This window comes from Physeter macrocephalus, chromosome 16 (genome assembly GCF_002837175.3).
Source record: "Physeter macrocephalus isolate SW-GA chromosome 16, ASM283717v5, whole genome shotgun sequence".
Lineage (NCBI taxonomy): Eukaryota > Metazoa > Chordata > Mammalia > Artiodactyla > Physeteridae > Physeter > Physeter macrocephalus.
Genome location: NC_041229.1, coordinates 9,905,598 through 9,931,482, shown reverse-complemented (window position 1 = coordinate 9,931,482; position 25,885 = coordinate 9,905,598). Strand labels below are relative to the sequence as shown.

The 25,885-nt window shown below is 44.1% G+C and overlaps 1 protein-coding gene across 1 annotated transcript in view; it reads right to left on the bottom strand.

Annotated features, from left to right (window-relative positions):
• CLMP (CXADR like membrane protein) overlaps positions 1–25,885 on the bottom strand; it is an 89,382-nt gene that overhangs the window by 1,430 nt on the left and 62,067 nt on the right. Inside the window, exons 2-6 of the mRNA XM_007128965.4 lie at positions 16,572–16,729; positions 2,274–2,475; positions 1,412–1,579; positions 820–942; positions 107–248 (exon numbers count right to left, since the gene is read on the bottom strand). Of these exons, the coding sequence (XP_007129027.1) occupies positions 107–248; positions 820–942; positions 1,412–1,579; positions 2,274–2,475; positions 16,572–16,729 (793 nt within the window). The remainder of the gene's footprint in view (positions 1–106; positions 249–819; positions 943–1,411; positions 1,580–2,273; positions 2,476–16,571; positions 16,730–25,885) is intronic.

Genomic DNA, 25,885 nt, shown 5'->3' with positions numbered 1-25,885 from the left:
AGATTTAAGGTTAAGAGGAAATGGGACATTTTTGTTGGCTGGTCACTATGGAGCTGGCGGTAGAAAGGCAGCCTGGGTGAGGAAGGGGATTCTGCGGGAGGTTTACCGAATTTCATTCGGTCTCTCTTCCTCCTCATATCTCTCTTTGTCTTTCCGTCGGATTAGCAGCCACACCAAGAGGAAAATCAGCAGGGCTCCAGCCACCATACCTGTCACCGCTCCTGCAATCATGCCGATGCTTTGTACATCTGTTTTCTCAGAAACAGAAGCAAAAGTAAAACCAAACATAAGCTAAGCAACACATGGACTTAAAAACATAAGCTCTGGACAAGATGAGTATTTCCAGATCTTTGTATCTATCTTCCTGAGTTCCCCATATACCCTTTCTTGGTGTATGACTGTCCCTCTTGATATTGAAGGGGAGCAGAATACGACACCCCAAAATATGCCTCGTTGACATTAGGATTATTTTTAGCAGATTATTTTTGAGAAACAGCAGACACAAGAGACGCTCTGAAAACAGAGTAGACGTTACCCTTTGTAAGGGAAATTTATATCTATACAGGAAACCTCCATTTGGTTTTGGTCCCCTCCTGGATATAATAAATTTCTTTAGGGGGCTGGAAAATTCACACACACTGTAAATACAGAGCTAGCTACAACTGTTGAACAGTCCTTGGTAACTACTGAATTTATTTCAGTGATAGCCACGTTCTTCTGTAGATAAAGATGTTGACCCTACTCTTACTTGTGATTAAAAACATTTTACACTGAACCACAGTGCAGAGACAAAACCAAACCAACCCTTTGGGTACTTACACTGAACAGTCACTCGCACCACACAGCTCTCCTTCCCGGCCTCGTTGCCCGCTGTGCACTGGTACAGCCCAGAGGAGGACACGGTGAGATTCTGCAGCAGGACGCGTCCAGGGTGGTTGTAGTCTACACAAGCAGAAAGATGACTGTAATCCCCTAGTGACAGGGTCTATATTTATTGTTTATTGTGTCACTGACCTAAGATTCCATCAGTATAATATGGTTTGGTAAGGATGAGGTGAGAAAATCGATCCCTTTTTGGAACGTGGGAAGAAAGGTGAACATTCCTTTAAACTGCAGTGCATCCTCAAAAGTTACAAAAGATTCTGAACATTTAAGGGATACTGAACACAATAATTAGATACAATGGATTTATAGAGTACATTTATTCCTAATCTTACCACTTTTATTTTTGCCATTTGAGGAAAGAAAAGACAGATTTTTCTGTCCCCGTTTAGGGATGAAAAATGGAAGTTCAAAGAGGTCCAGCAGTGTGTTCAAAGTCACCTTGTGAGTTGCTGACAAAACCAGATTTAGAATTCATGGAGAGAGTACTGTCCTGCTATCTCAGTAGACCGGTAGAAAGATGACTTACCAATCCTAGATTTGGGAGGCAAACGTTCATCCTCTCCCTCCTTCTCCGGGATTCGCTGCCAGTAATACACAATGGGCTTTGTGCCAGAGGATGACTCACACTGTAAAGTCAGGTCACTTCCTTCTGTCAGCTCTCCTTCCAGTTCACACTTGGGCTTTGATGGTCTCACTGGCAAAAGAAAAAAAGAAAAAAAAAAGATCCCCAAACACCCGATTCAGTGGAAGAACTACATCCTGTTGACTTGTTTTTTCCACCCATATGGTCAACTTTTGAGTGTGGATTCAATAGCACTTTGTTACCTCGCCATGCTTTACATCACCCGCCGAAATATACCCACTTCCATCCCCTGCACACATACACACCCAATTCCAGCTGTTTCCAGTGGTGCTGTTGTAATTTTTAGAGGCTGCCTCAGAAATTCTCTCATCACTTCTTAAAGAAGAGAAACTTTTATAATTGGAAATTTTGGGAAAGTTGAGTGTGATTTTACTAATACTGAAGCAGGGACAGAAGTTCATTAACTTGTAAGTAATTAAGAATTTAGTAGTTCTTGCTATCACAAAACAGAGAAATGGACTTGAAGCAGATCTGAGATTTGTGAAGTATGAGGATACTATTTAAACATTAGAGGATATTTAAATTTTGTAATGGGCTACCGTGGAAAACTGTGATTATTTTTTCTTCTTTCATTACGGCTAAAATACAGAACATACACACTTCTTCCCAGGGAACTGGACTAGGTGACTTCTGTCTAATACGAAGGATTGAACAAGAAGTTTTGTACCAGTGTGACACATTTGCCTATCCCTCACCAAGACCTTATTAATAAGTTGTAGGCATTTACGAGGACACTCTCTCTCACCTAAGACTTTTAAGATGACGTGGCTCCACACATAGCGCCCTGAATTCTTCACCTTGCAGGTGTACCGGCCCTCATCGCTGGGCTTCAGAGGCTCAATCTGCAGGGAAGCATCTCCTGCCAGGAAATTGGAAGCAAAAGCCACTCGGCCCTTCTGTTCCTCAGTCAAGTTATTGTAAACATGACGACTGGAGTAAGTGATCACCTGTAGGACAGGTAGAGTCAAGAGGCAGAGTCAAGTTGTGTGGCTCTCAGCCTTGTCCTCCAACTGAGGTCAAGATGAAAAAAGGATGGGAATTCCTGGTGGTCCAGTGGTTGGGGCTCTGTGCTTCCACTGCAGGGGGCGCACGTTCATTGGGGAACTAAGATCCTGCATGCAGCCACACGGTATGGCCAAAAAAAAAAAAAAAGACGAGGAAAGGAAATGGAACAAAGCAGTCAAGGCTGGGGGTGATTCTAAGAGTCCAAGAGATCTCTGTTCTAAACAAACTTAAATACACTGTTTGTCTAGGCCTTCCTTTTTCTAAGAATACGAACACCTCATATTTGTGTAGCATTTTAACTATAAAGTAGTAATTGTTGCATTAAATGCTCAGAACTTTTCCATTGTACAGGTAAGGAATTTTATTTTTATTAAAAAAAATTTATATGTGTATTTGTTTATTGAAGTATAGTTGATTTAGAATATCATGTTAGTTTCAGGTGCACAGCACAGCAATTCAGTGATATATATATGTATATATAATATATGTGTGTATATATACACATATATACATGTATGTGTGTAATATATAGACACATATACACACATATATACATATACGCATAAATACACATACACATATATACACATATATACACATACACACACATATGCATATATATACACATATATACATATGGATATATACACACATATATACATACACATATATACATATACACATATATACACACACATATACATATACACACATACATATATACACACATATACATATATACACATATACACATATATACATATATATATACAATCTTTTTCAGATTCTCTTCCCTTATAGGTTATTACAAAATATTGAGTATAGTTCCCTGTGTTATAAGGAATTTTAAATTTGAGTTACAGACTCAAGTTCTCACAGCTGAGTCCAAGGAAGTAGTAAATGCACAGAACGGTCCCCAGAGTTGACTCTGAGGGGAATTGAGAGAATGGAGACTAAAGAAGGGAGGAGACTTACCTTTCCCCTGCATACCTTCCTCACTTTTGCATTTCCTACCACTTGCACATGATCTGGTCAAAGTACATACACTCCTTGTGCTAAGTGCTTTTACATCTAGTTTATTTCTCACAGTTTTTCCAAGTAGGCGTTATCTGTCCCCATTTCAGCGGCACATAGCAGAACCAGGATTTGAACGCGGCCGTCTAAAGCCATCCAGTTCATTGTTTTGGTTACCACAGTTACCTCTCCTTGTCCCACCTGCACTCATTTCGCTGCTCAGAAACTGCTCTTCCAGAAAGTTTGGAAATGAAGGAGAAAATGTGAAATGAAAAAATGTGTTTTGTTTTTACAAAAGTTTCGAGTCCAGCTGAAGTTAAGGAGTAGAAGTTTATGGTTAAAATCTAGGCTTGATACTGAGGGATTCATTGTTGGCTTTCCTTCTTTGTCTGGCTTCACTGTGAAGTAGTAAGTTAGGTGGGAAAACATTGTGTCCTTTCCTTCCATAAAATACACGTGAGCTTCAGGTCTTTGTTTTCCCTGGTAGGGAGACCAAACTTTAGATTTCCCCAACAGGAAAAAACAATCATGATTTTTACTGGATTTTCATCTGCCTGCAACACTACCTCTAGTTCTTGAACCTTTTCCTGGTTCTCTTAGTCCATCACCTCCTGGTAATCACAAAAACCATGCTGATCTTGTCTACCTAGCCCTCAAGCCATATAACATCAGTTTTGTCCTCCCCGCCACTTAGCAATCATATTCCTAAACTTACTTGATTTAAACATCAGCAAACATTTATGGAGTGACTGCTCCCCAACAGGTCAGGAGGAGGCTATACAGATGAAGTAAAACCCTCTACTTATCATCAAGTATTTTATAACCTAGCAGGATTAACAAGGAGAGAAGTATAAACATAGAAAAAGGAATGATTAACTTGAAAGAGTATCAAGAGACAATGTCCCAGAAAAGTTGGTGGCATTTGGGTTAGGCTTTGAAAGATGAGTAGACTAAATAAGAGATTAGAGAGGCAGGGAGAAGCTTGCTGGAGGGAGCATGCCAGATACACAGAACAGCACTAAAAAAAGGCAGCAAGCATATGGGAGTCCCCCAAGCACATTTCTGGCTGCAGCTGTTCCAAATTGTTTCACTCTACTTTAAGCCCTTAACCCTGTTGTCAATCATATGATGCTCTGCAGCACAGGAAATGCTTCCCTGAAAAGATATGAAGCCATCCAATAAAATGGCCATAAACGCTCTCACCATTATATCAAAACTTTTCAGTATCATCCATTTTGCCCTTAACACCTCTCTGAAAAAAAGTGTTTTCTCCTTTCTCTGCATGTTCTTTTTCTTCAGCAAATATTTATTGAACGCATCTGTTGGGTGCTTTGCTGGGCACTGGAAAACAAGCGGGAATAAGACACAGTTCCTACCCTGGGGCCTCACAGTTTTGTGGGGGGAAAAAAATGGGGGAGCAGCAAGTAAGAAAATTAAGGTAAACACTGTAATCGATAATACACTTAAAACATTTTCAGTATTCGATTTTGTCCCCTCACTTCAACTAACACCACAGTTGTGATAATTCTGACATCTTTGTCACTATCGCCAACATATTTTTGAGCTCCAGTTTTATATTTCCAGCTACCTGGACCCTATAGGTGTCTGTCTTTTTCAGTCTACCTTACATAATAATGTAAGTTAATGCCAAGTTAATATTAATGTAAAACTCACGCTAGCTGTTTCCCAGATCAAAAACCTTTCAGGGCTCCGCGCCACCTCTGAATGATGACCAGATTCAGACCAGGGACATCAAAATGATCTCTGCATTACCTTCCCAACCTCGTTTCCTATTTAGTCCCCCTCACATTCCTGGGTGTAGTCACGGTACATTTCCCTTGCTTTCATATGAGGTGTGCTTTCTTTGTGCTCACATGCCTTTGCCCACTGCATTTTTCCACTTAGAAACTCCCCTTTCTCTATCTCTCCCCATCAAGAATCCCTATTCATTCTTTTAAACCCCAAATCAATGTTAATTCCTTACGAAACCTTCCCTGATAGGACACTCAGACTAAGAATGCTGTCATCCATAGCATGTCTTGGCACCATTTTTATGTGAGGAGAAAGTGTGAAAGACAAGACGTTGGGCAAACAGGTTGCTGGATCCTCTTTCCATAATTCTGGGCATTGTCTGGGAGATCCTTCAGGCTGCTCTGATTTTATGTACGTCTGTTGCCATTGACTGTCTTTGGCTAGGCAATTTTGCAACCCGTCAATCGTTTATTTAATAAACGCTAATTGAAAACATACTCTACACTTGGCACTGTTCTAGAGATGATAACAATACAGGGAAATGAATTTTATAAGTGTTGTCAGGGACCAGGACATGCCACCCCCAAACATGCCACTTTGCATAAGCATAAGGATAAATTTCAGCAGAAGTCACTTGAGCTCCTGAAATACCTTCTCTGCCCAAAAGCAGAGCCTCCCCAAAGAATTTGTGTCCATAAATCCCCTTTCCCGGGGCAACTCTAACCTTCCCTTCTGGGAGATCAGAGGTGGGCATCACACCCAGACATTGTCACAAACTACCACATCTCCCATCTGTTCTTCTAAGGGCCCATTTATCTTTCCAAAAGGTCGTTTGCTTTTCCATAAGTGCCCTTAATACACCGCCCTTCCCACACTAAATTAGGTATACACTAACCGCCTCTTTGAGTCACTCATTGCTGGGCACTCCCAGGTGTTACTTACACAATGCATGGGTTAATAAAATATTTGCTTTTTTTATTAACCTGTCTTTTGTCAATCTAACTGACAGTGCCCCAGCCTGAACACCTAGGAGGGTAGAGGGAAAAACATACTTTTTTCCTCCCTTACAGTTTTAAAGAACAACTTTTTTTAAAAAAGGTGAAATCGCGACTCTCATATACGTAGAAAATAAACACGTATCAAAGATTTTACTAAACTCGTTAATTAATGATGGAACCAGAAAGCTGTTACAACAGGTTCACGGGAGAATTGGACTAAAGAGTTTATATTCTCCTTTGGACAAAAATTCATTTGCATCTCTAACAGGACCCATTTCCATCCTGTGGATAGGAAGGTTGTGGCATCACCATCAGCATTCCACAAGTTAACTTCCATTTCTGCAGAAGTTAATACATGAGGAAAGTTAGGCCCTAATTCATCTCCAGAAAACTTGGACTCTAAGCATAAAGCTGATGTTCAGGAGGCACCTCCCTATGGTGTATTGCAGGGAAGGGCCAAGTCTTCGGGCTCGGGTACAGAGAAAGCCACTTTGGTGTGACAATGAGGGAATTAGATCCCTTGAAGGCTGTTTCCCGTGCGTTCCCGCTCCCCTACAGCTGCCTCCCTTAAGGGTGTGGTCTCCAGGTTCAACTCGCTGAGTCTTTACATTAGAGAACCTGAAAGGTTACTGGGAACAGCACTATGGGGGTGTCTCCTTCTTACTGGGATGAGGGTGGAGGGGGAATTGGGGCAGCTTCGCTAGGACAGCACTATCAGGCTGCTCCCTAAGGCTGAGGTGAACTCTTCAAAGACGTCTTAAAGCAAACTGGGGGAGTCCCCTGACCACGTGGTCCAGTGGTTAGGACTCTGTGCTTCACTGCAGGGGGCATGGGTTTGATCCCTGGACAGGGAACTAAGATCCCACAAGCCACGTGGCACGGCCAAAATAATAAAACAAATTGGCAAGCATGGCCAGTTAGAGAATATTTAGGAGAGCGAAGAGAGGGTAGGAGGGAGAGTCATCCATAGGTAAGGCTGGACATGTGACCAAAGGCTGAACTTGAATCTTAAGCTGAAGAGATCCAAGATGACACTCATTTATTCAACACACTTTGAGCCTCCACTATGTGCCAGCACCTGTTTTAGGCACTGGGGAAATATCAGGGAACACAACATGTAAAGATGCAGCCCTTGAGAAGCATATATTCTAGTGATGGAAAACAGACATAGAAGAACATTATATGGGAGATCTGACAGCATGAAATACTATGAAAATACAGAGCAGGGGAGGGGGGTTGTGGGCCAGGAAGACGGACTGCAATTTAAATAAGGTCATCAAGGTAGACCTCACTGGAAGGTGAAATTAGAGCACACACTTGAAGGAGACACAGACCTAGCCTTGGAGTTATCTCGGGGCAGAGAGTTCTAGGCAGAGGAAAGAGCCAGTGCAAAGGCCCTCAGGTGGGAGGGCACCTGGCATGTTTGAGGAACAGCAGGGAAGCCAGGTAGCTGGAGGACAGTAGATGAAGTCAGGCGCTGGGGCCTCATCATGTAGGGCCTCGTGGGCCACTGTAAAGATGGCTTTTACTCTGAGGGAAATGGGGGGCCACTAGAGGGCTCTGAGCGGAGGCGTATCAAGACCGATTAATGTTTTGAGAATAGGCTGTAGGAGGCCAAGGGTGGATACGGGAAAACCAGTCGGGAGGCTATTGTAGTGAAGATCCAGGCAAGAGATACGATGCCTGGAAGGGAAGCAATGGAAGTGATAAGAAGTCATCAGATTCTGAATGGATTTTGAGATAGAACCTACTAGATTTCCCAATAGACTGACTGAGCATCTTATTGAAATGTTTGTGGCATGAGAGTGTGAACTAAAATGCATATTTATGGCAAGACAAGAATGATTTAAACATAAAGATTCTTCTTTGCCCTTTGCCCCCACCCCCCACCCCGCTCTGCATCGTGTGTCTGCATTTTGCATTGACCACACCCCCCCATCAGCAGGAATGCCTGCTCAGCTGTAAAGAGCAACATTCTCCTAGCCTCAGTAAGACAGCTCCTTAGAGATAATATTCCTTCTTGATCTTGTAAAGGGTCCCATGACCCACCACGATGGTGCTTAAATCTGAATTATGTAACCTGTTGATCATATGTCATTTAATGTACAGCCCTCTGGCTCAAAAAACGTATATAGGGCTTCCCTGGTGGCACAGTGGTTAAGAATCCGCCTGCCAATGCAGGGGACACGGGTTCGAGCCCTGGTCCAGGAAGATCCCACATGCCGCGGAGCAGCTAAGCCCGTGCGCCACAACTACTGAGCCTGCGCTCTAGAGCCCGTGAGCCACAACCACTGAAGCCCGCGCGCCTAGAGTCCATGCTCCGCAACAAGAGAAGCCACCGCAGTGAGAAGCCCGTGCACCGCAAGGAAGAGTAGCCCCTGCCGCAACTAGTAGTAGCCGCAACTAGAGAAAGCCTGTGCACAGCAACGAAGACCCAAAGCAGCCAAAAAATAAATAAAAATAAAATAAATAAATACATTAAAAACATATATAAACTGTGTCTTGACTTCTAAGGGGCAGAACAGTTCTCAGAGCTTTCTGAGATGCTCTTCCCGGGTTACAATCCTCAAATTGGGCTCAAATTTTCCAGTTCTTTCTTAGATTGACTGATTCATTTTTCATCGACAAGAGAAAGAGGAGTCCAGGACTACTCCCAGGTTTTTGGCATGAGTCCACTTGGGGAGAGAACTGCCCTCAACCAAGAGGGGGAAGACTGCACAGAGCAGGTTTGGGGTCAGAGTGTGGGGAGTGGGGAGGGGTCAGGAGTTTAGTTTTGGACTTACTCCATTTGAGGTACCTGCTGGCCACCCAAAGGAGGTGTGGAGTAAGCAGCTGCATACTTGTGAGTCTTCTGTGCCGGGGTGAGGCCTGGACTGGAAATAGGCATTTAGGAATTATAAGCATGTGGTTGGTGTTTAAAGCCAGGAGACTGGGTAGGATCGCTGAAAGCATGAATAAGAGACCAGGAACACAGAAGGGAGAATGAGGCTATTCATATAGTGGATGTGAACGAGAACTCCAGTAAAATACCAACAACCTCAGTAAAACGAATGACTGTCATCTTGGATCGCTTAATAGTCAAGTCCCGCCTCACCTCTGGATGACAGCTCCTCTTCCTATGTGGAAACACAAGAACGAGAACTCCAGTAAAATACCAACAACCTCAGTAAAACGAATGACTGTCATCTTGGATCGCTTAATAGTCAAGTCCCGCCTCACCTCTGGATGACAGCTCCTCTTCCTCCCACCCTCTCTTCCTAGAGGCTCTCTGAGTCACTGGTGAAGTCTCAGTGAGACCACAGACCAGGAGGAGGCCTTGGAGGCATGGGGGCGGGGAAACAGCCAACTGGAGAGCTAATTCTCCTCGTTATCCTACCAGTAGAGGCTCTCTCCCTACTCCAGCCTGAAAACTGCCACCTGCACAACTTACCCTCTAGGGAGGTGCCTCCTGAACACCGTCTTCAAGCTGAGGAATATTCCGGAAAGTACAGGAAATGCATGGGGAGGGGCAGAGGGCTTTAACCCTAGGAATCTTGGTTCAGATCCAAGCCCTGAAATCTATTGGGCAAGTCCTTCATGTTTGCAAGTCCGAAAGGTTTAGAGTCCAAGTTTTCTGGAGATGAAGTAAGGTCTCATGTTCCTCACATATTAAAAGAAAACTACTGTAACAATCCTTACCCTACCGACTTCACAGCCTTATAGGAAGAATTACATTTAAGACGGGAGTTCCCTGGTGGCCGAGTGGTTAGGATTCCGGGCTTTCACTGCCATGGCCCAGGTTCAACCCCTAGTCGGGGAACTGAGCTCCCGCAAGCCATGCGGTGTGGACAAAAAAATAAAATAAAATTTAAGAGACGACGTTTGAGAATAGGCACAATTCCTTCCCTCGATGACCATTTAGCAACTCCTCTGCCAGCACAGTGCTTGGCTCTGGGATCAAGCATGTGAATTAGAGGTAGACATGAAAATCCACCAACACAACACAATACACCCACTCAGGGTTTTCTGTTTTTATTTAACAAACACGTATGTGGTATTTATTTTGTGCTGGGCACTGTTCTAAACACTTAACAAATATTAACTCCTTGCATTCGAGAAAAAAAAAAAAAGGCAGCATCATACAGTGAAAAGTTTAAGACAAGATGAAGGAGATTAAGGAAGTAGGCTCTCCAGTACACTGCTTAGATTTAAGTTCTTTCTTTTGTTTAATAAATATTTGTAGAGTGCCTTCCATGGGGTGGGTACATATATCTTTAACCTGAAACTGGGGCCCTGCAGTTGAATCCTGCTAGAATGGGGTAGTTCTTTGGGGCCCTCCTGTAGCTGCTAATTAATAACTGCACTTCCCACTGAGGCTGGGCATCCCAGGGAGGAGTTCTTAGGGCCAGGGAGAGGTTTCTATCCTATTCTTATCCCTTAAAAGGCAACCAGCCTCATGTGCCAGGAGGTGGCCAGCAACATTTCTGAATAATTTCTTCATTCCACCTCACTGCTTTTTGTTTTTCTCCCAATCAGATAAAACGTATGAACTCTGACCCAGAAAAATGTACATGACGTCTTATCTTGCAGATAATTCCTTAGGGTTCCTGGTGTTCAACTTAAAGCCCTGTGCTTTAGACTCAGACCAGGAGGAGCTAGGACCACATCCTCCCGATATGGTACTTGTTCGTTTTAAACGTTTGCAGGGCGTTCTTGCCCCACCTCCTGTTGCACTCCATGGGAAGAGTAGGTTTCTCACAGGGTAGAGGAGCTGCCATAGAAAGGCCAAACCAGTGGGACAATGGGGAGAGGATGAAACACATTAGCAACAGGAAAAAACTGGAAGCTTTAGAGCTCACCTCCTCTCTAAGAGGGAGTAGGGGGGCTGATGTTTGGAAATAGAACAAGTAAGTGTGGAACACTTAATAGGCATGCAATTAATGTTATTTTCTTTCTTTCCGACTTTTTCATATTTGTGTACATTCATGTAGGTGCACATCACCTATGTGCTTCCTAAGAAGAGCAAAGAGACTCTAAACCTAGAAATCAGTACAGAGCTGGGTGATTTTTAGGGACTTTTGGGTTTTGTGGGCTGTGGGAGGTTGGTGACCCTTTGTGGTCTAGGGGATTTCTTCCTTGTTCATTTTAGTATCTGGACTAATATCAGGAGATACCTTTGTCTTAAAAGGTACTTTTGACTTCGGAGAGCCTTAGGAGGTGTGGTCCAGAGTTGAATCTGACTGCTTTGGACTGTTAGAAGTTCACTACCGTAGGAGCTTTCTAACGTTTTGAACAGGCGCACACTAAGAAATACATTTTTCTTCCTGACCCAGCACACACAGAGCATACACATATATAACTGAAACATAAGTTTCATGAAACAGCGTATGTGCCATATGCCCTGATACTTTCTAGTCTATATTAAAACAAAAAGTCCGGTTGCTTAGGATCCACTTCTGAGTCCTAATTTTGAGAAACGCTACTGGCTGGGAAGTCGGTAGTCCTCTGTATTCAAATGAGAGCTCCTCCACCTACAGCTGTGTGCCTGGGCTCAACTAATGAACTTTTCTAAACCTTAAGGTCCTCAACTGTCACACAGGGACAAGCTACTTCATAGGACTTTTGTGGGATGAGACAGTAAGCGTTCATTATCACTTTTATTAGGCAGATTTCTGGGTTCAAGGAAGCCCCTAAGGTTTCCAAACTGTTCAGCCCATTCATTCCATTCATTTCTATAGTAAAGCTCCTGGCTAAAAGCCTCCATTGTTTCCCATCACCTGTGCACACTGTGGTCTGCAGTTTGACCCTCTGAATGTGGCCCCTAAGGCCAGTGCAGCTTGGACCACACCTCAGCTTTGACCCCTGCCCTCACACCTCTGAATAGCCTAGTCCCCAAACTTGAGTCCCTTGATTCTGAACAATATCCTCTGATGCATCTTTGTCTTGAATCATACAGTCTTCTACTTCTGAAATGCCTCTCCTTTTATTTTTACCTAAACAACACCTACACATATCTCAAGATCAAGCTTGAGGGTCACCTTCTGTGTATACAGGCTTTCCTGGTATATTGCTTTTCCCTCCCTTTCCCCCAAATCCTGTCCTAATATTAAATGAAGAAAAAAGAGATAACTACAGGTAAGTACTTAACATCTTTGGGAAGCAGAGATTATACAACTTCAAAATAATTTTTTTTTTTTTTTTTGGCCAGGCCACCCGGCTTGCAGGATCTTAGCTCCCAGATCAGGGATCTAACCGTTCCCTCGGCAGTGAAAGCGCAGAGTCCTAACCACTGGACCGCCAGGGAAGTCCCCCAAAATAATATTAATAGGGACTTTCCCGGTGGCTCAGTGGTTAAGAATCTGCCTGCCAATACCTGCCTGGTCCGGGAAGATCCCACATGCTGCAGAGCAACTAAACCCATGAGCCACAACTACTGAGCCTGCATTCTAGAGCCTGCGAGTCACAACTACTGAGCCCGTGTGCCACAACTAGGGAAGCCTGCGTGCCTAGAGCCCGTGCTCCGTAACAAGAGAAGCCACGGCAATGAGAAGCCCATGCGCCGCGAAGCGTAGCCCCCGCTCGCCGCAGCGAGAGAAAGCCCACGTGCAGCAAGGAAGACCCAACGCAGCCAAAAATAAATAAATTTATAAAAATAAAATAATCTTAATATAATTAAATAACCCTTACTTAATATGAGAATTTCACAACACTTCTGACATGGGTTGGGGCTCAGTTACAGCCTTGCAATTTGATTCTTTTTTTTTGTTCAGACACACATTGAATCTCAGATGCTTGTGTGCCTCTCTGTTTTATTTTGTTTTTTAATTCTAGGGGATGTAGTGCTGAGACTAAGCCATGGATCAACAGGGGTGTGATGGGGGAACAGTGAATAAATTTAATCTTTCTGCAAACAAACAAATTAAATATATGAATCTCAGCCGTTGTAGGGCTGTTTGTCTTATGACATTCCTGGTGGACCTGCTCCGGATGCATTTTTAGGGAAAGAAGGCAGGACAATTTGTTAGGACTCCAGTGTAACAGCACAACTTCTGGCAGTTGCTCTGCTGTGCCAGGCCCTACGTAGCAGTTGTGAAACTGCCTTGAAGGAGATGGATGTAGGCCCCTCTCTCTATGTTTTGGATCAGGATTTTTCTTGCTTAAAGCCAAAGAGAAAGGGGAAAGGGTGAAAGAGTGGCCAAGAGGGTTGGCAAGGGAATTGGAACATCTCTGTCCTGATTTATCCAACTGAAAAATAGAGGGGAAATGTTGTGAGTTCCTGACTGACCTTGGGGGAGGTGAGCACTCTTACTTTGGAAACTACCGCGTTTCCATCCTAGAACCAGGAGGAAAGCTGCAGATTTCTAGTGGCCATGCTCTCTAGGTTGAAATTCAAATATTCCTGAGGTTGGCTACCCACCCCTAAATGTTCCCTGCATATCTGAGCATCCTAGACAAGAGGGATGAAAGTGTTTCTGCTCAGATTGAAACGCAAAGCTAACCTTGGGATATAGGTCATTGGTTAGCCTCACATCCGGGAGTTCCCTGGTGGTCCAGTGGTTAGGTCTCTGAACTTCCACTGCACGGGGCCACCGGTTCAGTCCCTGGTTGGTGAACTAAGATCCTGCAAGCCGTGCAGCGCGGCCAAAAAAAGAAAAATAAGCACCGCGTCTGTTCCAACCCTTCCTGTATTTTCTTCCTCGGTCCCCCTTACTCTCACTCCCAACCCCCTGGCAATTAACCAGCTCTGGCAACTTCACCCACTGCTTGGCATCCCAACTCCCCACGACTGTGGTTTAAGCCCTTATCGTATAGCTGGAAACTATTCAACTGACCTTGTTTCTACTGGAGTCCCGCTTAGATCAGCCTCACAGAGCCAGAGTGCATGCTCTAAAATGCAAAGATGCCCTTTTCACTCTTAAAAGCCTTCAAGAACGCCATGACCTTGTAGGAAAAATTCTCAGCTCCCTGGTATGGCAGGCAAGACCTTTCAGTTTCTGGTCCTGCAACCCCACAGGCTCACACTTGCACTCCTTGAGAAGCACACCTTGACCTCTCCCCTCCTCCAAAGGCTCTCAGCCAGCGGCTCCTCCTTTGTTTTCCTCTGGAACACTCTGCTTATCTCTATCATGATATGTATCTCTTCAAGTAGCTCCTTTATGAGAGAGAGTATGTGTGTTTAGTGGGAATCCAATATTTATTATATTTAACTAAACTGACTTTTGATATTTCAGAACTTCCAATAGTGCTCAGCTTTTTCCAGCAACAGTCTTTGCATAATTAATTCTGTCTGGAATAATTTTCTCCCCATATTCTCCTTATTTCCTACATAGGAGCACATTTGCTAATTTCAAATTATTTATGAAGGTGACATAGCTAGTGGTTAGTAGCCCAGGTACCGATGTCAGCGTGCCCAGTTTCAAAAATGGGTGACTTTAAGCAATTTTCTCACTTTGTATGTGTATATGCACGTGCCTTAGTTCCTTATTTGTGAAATGGCACCAAAAATCCTGGTTATGAGGATTAAGTTAAGTGAGATAGTATGTGCTAAACAGATTTGTGCCTGGCATGTAGCTAATATTTATTGCTCTGTCCTTAAAAAAAATTTCTTGGGGGAGACTGGGATTGACATATATACACTAATATGTAGAAAATAGATAACTAATAAGAACCTGCTGTATAAAAAAATAAAATTCAAAAAAATTTTTTTAAAATTATTGAATGACATTTCGCTTTAAGCTCCAAGAAGGCAGGGATGCTGATATCTTCTTCACTATTGTACCCTAGTGCCTACCGTAGCATACAGTAAGTGCAAAATAAATTCATGCCATGTGAATGACTGAATAAATGGCAATCCTTACTTCAGAGCATTCACTGAAGATAAGTAGGGAACTGTGCCTGCTTATCAGAGTGATAACAGAAGCCATATCAGTGGCCTTCTTTAATCAACCCTTATGTTCACTTGGCTACATAACCAAGCAACTCTTTTTTTTCTTTGGTTTAAATGAAACCGCTTGGGTGAAAGTTAGATGAGAGGCGTCATTCTTGGATTTTTATTAGAGGAACATGGCCTCTTATTTACTTCCTTCAGAACTGAGAGTATCATGTCTAGGATTGATTATGAAATTGTTGGAATAAACATGCACAGGTTAAGGTGACCTTGCTCTCGAGAGAACAGAGTCTTGGGATGATGTACTGTGAGAACAAAATGACAAGCAGTATCAAAATAACAAGGTGATGTAGGCAGCTCTGTAAGCAAGTTAAACTCCAACCGTGATCCTGAATTTTATTTTCAGCGAAAACCTTTGCTTCTCCCTGCATAAACCACCTTATGAAATTAGTAGTATAGACAGAGGAGAGGAAAGGACAACTTTGCACTTTTTGTAGGGAAAGAAGTAAAGTTCTGAAAATGAAGGAAAGTCTAAAGTCAGCTTCCCTAGGTTATAGTTTTTTGCTTGTTTGTTTGTTTTTCTAAAATCACAAGACTTTCAACAAAAAGATTTTTTAAAATAAGTCAATGGGTAAAGGGAGTAAGAATAGTTATGCTAGAAAACCTAGGTTGAGGCAAGGTACAGTGGCTGAGTGCAGCCAAGGCAGAAAGGATGGTAACAATAGGTTACCTACTTCTCATTCTCTAATGAAGACCAGACCAGGGGGTCACCAGGAGCAGAGTGTGACAAGTTCTGTTCACACCGCCAGAAGCTTATAGAAACCAATGGACCACCCTGGTGGTCCTACAGAACCTGAGCACTGCAGACCCAGGGCCAGCTCCTTTGTTTTCCAACTCTAGAACCAGTATCAGTTCTTTTGCTAACCAGTTATACATGTGTAAAACATTTCCATTTATGTCCTGTACTTGTTCCTCTGTATCCTATATGGTTTATCAGATTACACAGTCTTAGAGTTCGGAAGTCATGACTGTGCAAAGCTTAAGCATCGGCAGGTGGTGGTGGTTTCAGAGGAGGAAGAGGAGCCAGATTCCCAGTACAGGTGTGGCTCTGGCCCACTAGACTAAGCAATCAAGCTACTTCATCCTAGTCCCCTGCATAGGAAAGACGCTACTAGTGCAGACTCCCTCCTTAGGCCAATGATAGATGGCTTTCTTGTAGTTCTTGCTTTGCCCAGGAAACATAGAATCTCTTACCCTCACAACCCAGTACCCTTTCTTGTTTATAGTTTTGCATCGGGAAGACTCTAGCCTTTTTCTAGCTAGAAAAGCAGTTCTAGCCCTTTCTGACACAAGGAGAAAGGCGAGGGAGGATGGAGAAGAGGCGGGGCTCTAGCCGCCGCACACTCACCACTTTTTGGTTCCCTTCATGATCGGTGAGCAGCCATTCGATATCCAGGGTGTCTTTTTCTGGGAGCCCCAGTTGATGGTGACAGGGCAAAGTGACCTTTTCCTCTGCCACTCTCTTGATCTCAGTGTGAGTCCCCAAGGTTCCAACATAGTAGGAAACTGGAAGAGGAAAACCTCTGATGAATCACGCAGAAACTGGACGGCAACGTGCAGGAAGCCAATATTACAACTAATAGTTATTGGATGTTTCTGTGGGCAAGGGGCGAGTCAACGTGTTGCAAGAATCCTGGACCAGAAGTAATAGAAGTCCCGGGTCTCACACTGGCTCCTCCATATTAATTGAATTCATCATATCTTCCTTAACCCCCCAAATTACACTCTAACTAATGCCCACCTTTCCTACCTTACTGGGTTTTCAGGAACAATGAAATAACTCAGGTCAACAATGGCTTTGTCTTTTGACCTTTCTCTCCTCTACTAGCAAAGGCTTCCAAAAGGACGGAGCCTAAAAGGGAAGGCAGGATTGGCCTCCTCCCAGAACAGGCTCCAGATACTGGTTCACTTCTGAGAATCTTCTTAAAGTCAGGCTGCCCTCACAGAACTCTGAGTAAGTGCAGCATTGCCTCTGGGAACAAGTGGGCTCTTACAGGAAGTCCCTGCTTCCTTCATGGACACACATTCTCCCACCTTGCCACCCCCTCCAACTTCTATCTTTCATTCTCTGCAGTTTCTTTCTTTTTTTAAAAATTGAGTTATAATTGATATAATATTCTATATAAGTTACAGGTGTTCAGTATAGTGATTCACAATTTTTAAATGTTATACTTCATTTATAGTTATTATAAAATATTGGCTATATTCCCCACGTTGTCCAGTATATCCTTGTAGTTTATTTTATACATAATGGTTTGTACCTCTTAGTCCCCTACCCTTTTATTTTCTCTGTAGTTTCGTATCATATGGCTTCAAAATATCAAGCAGCACTTTCTATCCAAAGCAGAATTCCAAGTTACCACATTTGGATACTGTCCCTTCATCCATCCAATATTCCTTTGGCCAACAGGAATTCAGTTCCACTTTTGCTTTCTTTAACTGTCATCTTTTTCCAGGAATGGTATGGTGTCAGCAACTTTACATCCCAAGTTCACCTTCTCTCCTTCCTATTCATCTCTTAGTACCTGACTTTTTCTTTTTCTTTTTTTACTTTTTGGCTGCACCGCATGGCATGTGGGATCTTAGTTCCCCAACCAGGGATCGAACATGCGCCCCCCTGCAGTGCAAGCTCGGAGTCTTAACCGCTGGACCTCCAGGGAAATCTCTCTTAGTACATGACTATTAAATCTACAGTACTGATGACCGATAAATTGATATGATGAAACCTCACCTGATTCTAGGTATGATGTGTCTGGCATTCAAGGTGTGCTTTAGCTCTGATCCTCCTTTATCTCCTTACACAGTGATAAAGAAGCTCAGCCTCAAAAATGATCTCTTTCAAGCCATTCACAATGGAACAGAATCACACAACCTCTAAGATGGAGCAGCCCCAAGTGCCAGGGCTTGTGTGAAGCCCTCTCTCTGGCAGAGAACTCACTCTGTCACTTTAGAAGGGTGTTAAGCACTAAAGACCAAGGGTCGTGACCAACAGAAGCATATAAACTACCTCTCTTATTCCCTGTTCATTTCCCCAAATTGATTAGCAGCAAACCTGTAGGAAGGAGAAGGGCCTGTCTTCTTGCCGGCAGGGAAGTGAAACAAGGAAGAAGGGAGCAGAGGAGATTGTGGTTCTCGCTCAGGGGGGCTGATGGGCTGAAATGCGGGGGCCCTCGGAGGTAGACCCCAAGAGAAGCAGTGGGTGGATTCCCAAGCTCCATGGCCAAGAAGGAGACTCGAGAAATCTGCTGAGCATAGGAAGGGGCCTCAGAACCAAAAGACAAGCCCCTCGTGGGGTCTAACTGACATCCTCAAGGAGGTTTCTGTTATTTCTGTTTAGAACTTGACACTGCAGTGGGCGTGGCCGCCATGTAGTGAGCACTTCCAATGGTGTGGCTCTACACTGAGCAGCCACTCTATAAAGAAAGGGTTATTGGGCTTCCCTGGTGGCGCAGTGGTTGCGCGTCCGCCTGCCGGTGCAGGGGAACCGGGTTCGCGCCCCGGTCTGGGAGGATCCCGCGTGCCGTGGAGCGGCTGGGCCCGTGGGCCATGGCCGCTGAGCCTGCGCGTCCGGAGCCTGTGCTCCGCAACGGGAGAGGCCGCAGCGGAGGGAGGCCCGCATACCACAAAAAAAAAAAAAAAGAAAGGGTTATTATCCAAAATTACTGAGGAAATGTAAAGAGGGGGTTAGCAACTTGCCCAATATCATACAGCTAGTGCAATGTGGCAGTGCTGGGCTCCACCCAGATCTGTCTCACTTCGAAGCTCACACTGACAACCACGCTATGCTGCACGTGCCCTCTGTTTTTTGTTTTTGTTTTTTTTAACAGCTTGTTGGTATTTTAATCATCAACATCTGAGTGCTTTATTTGGTCTCTACACAGGTGACCATTTGTGTTTGATCTCTACACAAATGACCATTTCTCCAGTGCTTTTTCTGGAGAGACAACAGAGACAGCAAGGTCTCAGTTACCTGGTAGACACAGGGCAGTACTTGATGAACTGCTGGAAGAACTCTCCAGGACTTCCTCATCCTCCTCTGGCTGATTTTCATTCTTTTTTTTATTCTGCTGGTGGTAGAAGACTAGTATCATTGACTTCTTCCCTTTCTTACATTTTTCCACACTCTGCCAAAGGGTTGATTTTACCTTCATGACTACCTTCCGTACCTTCTCACTTTCACAGTCCTGGAGTTGATAAGGGGCCTCTTCTTCCCTTTGACGCCTGGTGTTTGTTGTTTCGAACTTATGGTGTGTATCTCTGAATCCGAGTTAAGCTCCTGTGGTTTCTCAGTTACCTCTGCCATGTTGTAGCAACAGTGTGATCTCCTGCCCTTTGTTTTATGTGGCTTCCTGGATGTCTGGTTCTCCCGTTAGCCTCTAAGCTCCTTGAGATCAAGTTCTGTTCACCACTGCATGCCCAGAGCACTCAGCCTGGGGCTCACACACTGCAGGTGCTCAATAAATATGTGTTGGATGGATTTGAATCTAACCCACACAATGATTTTACCAATGAGCAACCTGAGGTCTGGGAATAAAGGAGTCGGCCCAAGGTCCTACTGTGAAGGGAACCACTGACCCAAACTGCCCTTCCTGGTCAGGCACGACAGTAACCACTTGCATGAGTTTCTTACAACAAGAGGTCCTGGTAAGGAACTCGGAACTGACAAGCTACCACCAATCGGAAGAATTCAGGAAAGGTCAAAAGGAGAGAGGAGATGCCAGTCCGTATGTCCTACCAACCTCCCAGAATCCTTCTCGCTGGAATCCATCTTGGCTCAGCGATGCACATGTCACCAGGAAGGACCCTGAGTCAGAATGATTGGCCAGAGACAACCCGGAAACTAAAACCCGAGACTGTGAGCCACGTGGCAGAGCCGTTCTCCTGGGTTCCCTCACCCTGCTGCTCTCCCCGCGGGGACCCCTTCCCCATAAAGTCTCTTGCTTTGTCAGCACGTGTGTCTCCTCAGACAATTCATTTCTCGCTGGAATCCATCTTGGCTCAGCGATGCACATGTCACCAGGAAGGACCCTGAGTCAGAATGATTGGCCAGAGACAACCCGGAAACTAAAACCCGAGACTGTGAGCCACGTGGCAGAGCCGTTCTCCTGGGTTCCCTCACCCTGCTGCTCTCCCCGCGGGGACCCCTTCCCCATAAAGTCTCTTGCTTTGTCAGCACGTGTGTCTCCTCAGACAATTCATTTCCGAGTGTTAGACAACAGCCCACTCTCGGGCCCTGGAAGGGGTCCCCCTTCCTGCAACACTACAACTCATTTAGTGGCAGAAATAACCCATATAAAACCCATACTCCCTCAGTTCCCATAAAGCAGAGGCGGTTTGCACTGTACTAAGCTAAGCTTGTAAGGAGGAGCTCTGGCTTCCATCCCTGATCATTCCACTGGACATGACAATGTTCAAATGAAGCACTCCTGGCAAAGCTAGAGAACCCAGTACCAATTTGGTGCATACAGTAGGCACTCTATACATTGAATAAATAAATGCAAAGAATCCGCTATGTAAGTTGCTGATTTTAGCCACTAGAGGGAATCAAAGGCTCAGAGTTGGTTGCTGTCCCACAAGGAAAGGAACATAGTGGTGGGTGGTGGGCTTTGCCAGAGCACCAAGTTCTATTTATACCACACCCAGAATTAAACACAGCAGTACAGGGACTGGCCACTCAGTGAATACAAACGGCTTTACCAAGGCAGGGAGGCTCAAGATCAGGGTGCATGCAACTTTAGTCTTCCCTGAACCTCAGTTCCCCAGGACCCCTGCAGATTTCTCAAGTCCTTCTGTGCTTTTTAACCCACACTCATGTTCTACAGTCTACACGGACAGGGGCCTGGGCTCTGATTACCACCCCCAGGCTCGACAATGCTCATGGGGGCTGCCGAGCACGTCTGCCGCCTGGCCGGTGAGCAGGAAGGAGCAATCCCAACACCCGGGGCCAGCCTTGGGTTCCCTGGACACTGAACCGGTTTGTCTTCATTGAGAAAGACCTTAGGGATCATCAAAATTTAACTGCAGCTTGGAGAACTGAAGCGTCAAGTCACAAAGCTGGTTGGTGGCAGAACCGCAAGTAAGGGAATTATCTCTATTGTGTGACTGGGACTTGTGGCGTCTGACGGTGGGGACAGGTGCTGGAAGGCGGCAGTGGTAAGGACCCCCTCCATGTGCAAATGCAGTCATGGACGCTGCGGCCGCTCCCTAAGCTGAAGCCTTTGCCTACGGCTCCAGCACTTAACAAAGGACCCCTGTGAGCTTGGGAGAATTACCCTCTCTGAGCCTTAGTGTTCTGCTCTGCAAAATGGGAATTAAACTAGACGCTGAGGTAAAGCACCTGGTGATGGCACATACGGGTCTCCCCCTAAAATGTTCTTCTCTAGTACAGAAAGGAGCTTTTCCTCAGATGACTGCTGCCTACATCTGTTAAGATTAGTTTAAGGTTTTATTCTCTAAAGGGCATTTACATTCATTAAAGATGCTCTTGAACCTTCAAGACCTCCTTCAAAGAGAAGGGGCAGGGGTAACTTTTTTTTTTCAACATGAATACTTGTATATAACTGAGGGAAAATAAGCCACATATTTTGAAGATGAATCCACTGAGGAGATGAGTCCGTTTTTAAAAGGCGATTTCTATAACCAATTGACTATTCACATTAAAACACTCATAGTTGACTATTCTACTCACATAAAACATTCACTCTCAAATCGCCTTTCTAAAAATGTTATGTATGAAGAGCTGGCATTGTTTCAGTGGTCAGGTAGACGCCTTGCACAATCCTTTCAAGGAAGCTCACTTAGGCCAAGTAAGTGAAGCCTATAGTCTTCGAGCCCTGACAAAAACACTGTTTCCCTCCTATACTGAGGCCCTATTTCTGGATCAGACTGTATGGGTTCGAGAGATGTGGCAGGAGTGAGAACCCCGGCTGAATTTTCTCAGATGGCTCCCCTAGGGCTGCCGGTGACCCATCTTGCTTTCACGGATGCAAAAAGACAAATGGCCAGGGGTAAGTTTTAATAGAAACCAGGATGCTGCATATAAAATATCGATTTCTCTTTTCTTTCCCTAACAGAGAAATTTTCTACTTCTCAAATACTTACTGAATGCCTACGGGGTACAAGTTGCCCAGGGTCTCCTTGCCACTCTCTCCAAAGAATGGATCCTCTATGCTGCCCTCATCATCACAGGTCATGCAGACTATTTAGCGTACAGCTAGGGCACCTGCTAACAGGCTTATGGAGGGGTGCAAGCACCCCCTTCCACTCGGTGATTACACTCTTTTCAATGGACCTGTTCTCTTACCTGAAGGGGAGGAGAATTTTCTTGTGTTTTGCTTTACATGGAATATTTGAGAAAGCCTCAAGAAAATCAAAATCATCGAACATCATTTAGAAAAAGTAAAAGGATTTTGGAAATTTAAAAATAGACTTCTTTTAATTTATAGATCAAGAAATCGAGGCTTAGAGAGAAGTGACTCACCCAAATGCCTCCTGATTTCTAAGACTAATAGATATATATTTATATATATATTATATATATATAAATTCTGTAGGGGTGTGTGTGTGTGTGTGTGTGTGTGTGTGAAGGCGTGTACCTTCCAGACTGTTTCTGGAACACTGTATGCAATTCAAGGTACAGCAGGATGCAATAGAAAGAGCATGAGTTTGGAGTCAGACAGATGTGGACTTAATTGGCCCTAAGACCAATTAATTACCTGACCGCTCTAAATCTTTTTCCTTCTCTGTAAAATGAGCATAAAAACATCAACCGTGAAAGGTGATTTTAAGGGTTACATTTGATGTATGTAAAGTGTCTGGCACTGGCACATAGTATACAGTACATACTCAACAAATGTTCATTGTTATAATTAATAGTTGTACCCACCATGCTTTGAAAGACAAGGAGAACCAGAAAAACATGCTGAGGAAGTGAAGAAGAATTGTGAGGAGTCTGAAAGTCATTTTGCTAGATAACTCTTAATATTTGCTCTCTCTCTCTATATATATATATATATATTTATGTATCTGTATATATATGTATGTATATGTATACGTATATATACATACATATATGTATGTATACATGTATATATTGCTGCATATTTTTGCTTCTATGTTTCAACATCTTGATTACACCTAGGAAAAGTGATCATATTGTATGGAAGATCAATCATTTCCGACAAGAGTGGTTAAGGAAGACGCCAAAGAGTAAGTGGGATTAAGCTGGTTCTGGAGACTACAGGCTTTTCCTGCGCAGACCCCAGGGAAGGCAGAGAACATTCCTGGTGGAGGAGCAGCTTGAACGGAGGCAGCCTCTCTCCTCTCGTCAGCCCCTCAGGCGCCCTTGCTGTGAACCAGGCAAGTTTCTCTTCTATTTTGCTTTCCCAGGCCAAACCCAGCATCTCTCCAGCCAGCTGCCTTTATGAGGTGTTTGGAAAAGGAAAACCACTTCACTCTGAGCTGCTAGATTCATCTCAATGTCTTCTCAGAGACAAAGGTATAATTGATACTTAGAGAAAGCCTGGAGCTGAAGGAACGCAGCTGTGGTTATCAGTGGAATTTCAGGCATCTGGGAATCAGTGTGGTGCCTTGTTATCTTTTTCCCCCAGGAGGTGAGCATTTGTTCCTGTAACCCTAAAATTAATGTGGGCGCAAAAAGGACCAAGATGGCAGCCTTGGGCTTCAGTGGCGAGTGGGAGGTGGGAGTGTATAGGGCTTCCTCTGGCTTCCCAGCCTGGTGGTTGGTTTCAGAGGAGGAGAAGGAATGCGGGAGGAAGTGGGGAGGAAGATGGAGTAAAGGAGGAGGGAGGGAGGGAGGGAAGGAGCAGGGCTAGACGTAGCGGGGAGAGGAGAGGGGAAAAGGGAGAGCCTTATGCTGATAGAAGATAGTTGAAGAAGTTTCCAGACTAAACACAGGCTGATTAAAAATTATCAACTCATGGGCTTCTCTGGTGGCACAGTGGTTAAGAATCCGCCTGCCAATGCAGGGGACATGGGTTCGAGCCCTGGTCTGGGAAGATCCCACATGCCGCGGAGCAACTAAGCCCGTTCACCACAACTACTGAGCCTGCGCTCTAGAGCCCGCGAGCCACAACTACTGCACCTGCGTGCCACAACTACTGAAGCCCATGTGCCTAGAGCCCGTGCTCTGCAACAAGAGAGGACACCGCAATGAGAAGCCGGCGTACTGCAACAAAGAGTAGCCTCCGCTCACTGCAACTAGAGAAAGCCCAGTGCAGCAACGAAGACCTAATGCAGCCAAAAATAAATAAATTTATTTTTTAAAAAATCATCAACTCACCTTCCTTCCCCGCTGTGAAAAACTGTCTCAATATGTACTTTGTGTGTATTTATCCACATTAAAAAATTGTATGGAGCTCTTCACCTATCAGGTATAAAGGGAACACATAAGATGATAACAGTTTCTCCTCCCTCCTCAAACCATTTGAAAGCTAATGATTAATAATACTTTACATTTATTTAGCAATGAACAATTAACTCAGCCTATTCAAATGCATTATCTCACGTGGCCCTATGAGCACACGATGAGCTCATGTTATCACCTCTGTTTCAGAGAAGAGAAAACAGAGGACCACACAGCTGAGGCCACACGGCTGATGGGTGGGACGGTGGGGACATGGGCCCACCTCCAGTGTTTATTCTAATCTCTTTCCCACACCAGAGGTCATTGCCTTTGCCTTGAAATTGGTTGGAAACACAGAGGTCATGTTTATTAAATATGGGTGGCACAGAGCTAGGTAGCTGAGCTAATCTGAGTGAACACATTTAAGATACATAATTATCTTGCTAGCTGGGATTCTGAGCCAAAGGCTAGATGAAATTTAATAGAGACAATTGTTAGAAGTTATAGCTAGGCACAAGTACAGGGTGGGAAAGACCTGGAGGACCTGGGGGGCTACAAGATTTACACTGACAAGTAGTATGATATAACTGCTGAAAAAGCCCATGGAGTTTGGGTTGCAAAACCGCTTTGAGGAATAACCGCTTCATTATCCTCTATCCTAGACAAAGGAGCACATCCAGAACATCTGTGTTCAGTTCTAGAAGCTGCACATGAGAGGGACATTGACAAAAAAGTTGGCATCCAGGGTTGTAACTGGGAGATGATGGGATCTAAAAACATGTCATATGAGAAATAGTTGACACAATTATTGGTGAAAAGGTAGCAAGACGGAAGACTAAGGGGTAACATGGTAGTTCCTTTCCAACATTTAAAAGCCTACAAAACAAGTAATAGGCTTATTGAGTGTTGTTCCAGAGAGTAGAATTAGGTCCAGACGGTGTAATAGATTCAATCATAAAAGGATAAACTGGGAGATCTCCAACACCTCTTTCCAGTTCTGAAATGATATGATTCTCTTACAAAGGATCTATTCCATTTGGGCTTAATATTTTTTTAATTGAATTACAATGTTGTGTTAATTATTGCTGTACAGCAAAGCGACTCAGTTATACATATATACTTTTTCAAATTCTTTTCCATTATGGTTTATCACAGGATATTGAATATAGTGTCCTGTGTTATAGAGTAGGACCTTGTTGCTTATCCACATTTGGGCTTAATATGTTGATAGACTTTCTAACAGTTAGTCCCTGCCTGATCGGAGAACGCACTGAATCATTTAGTGAATTTTCCATTCC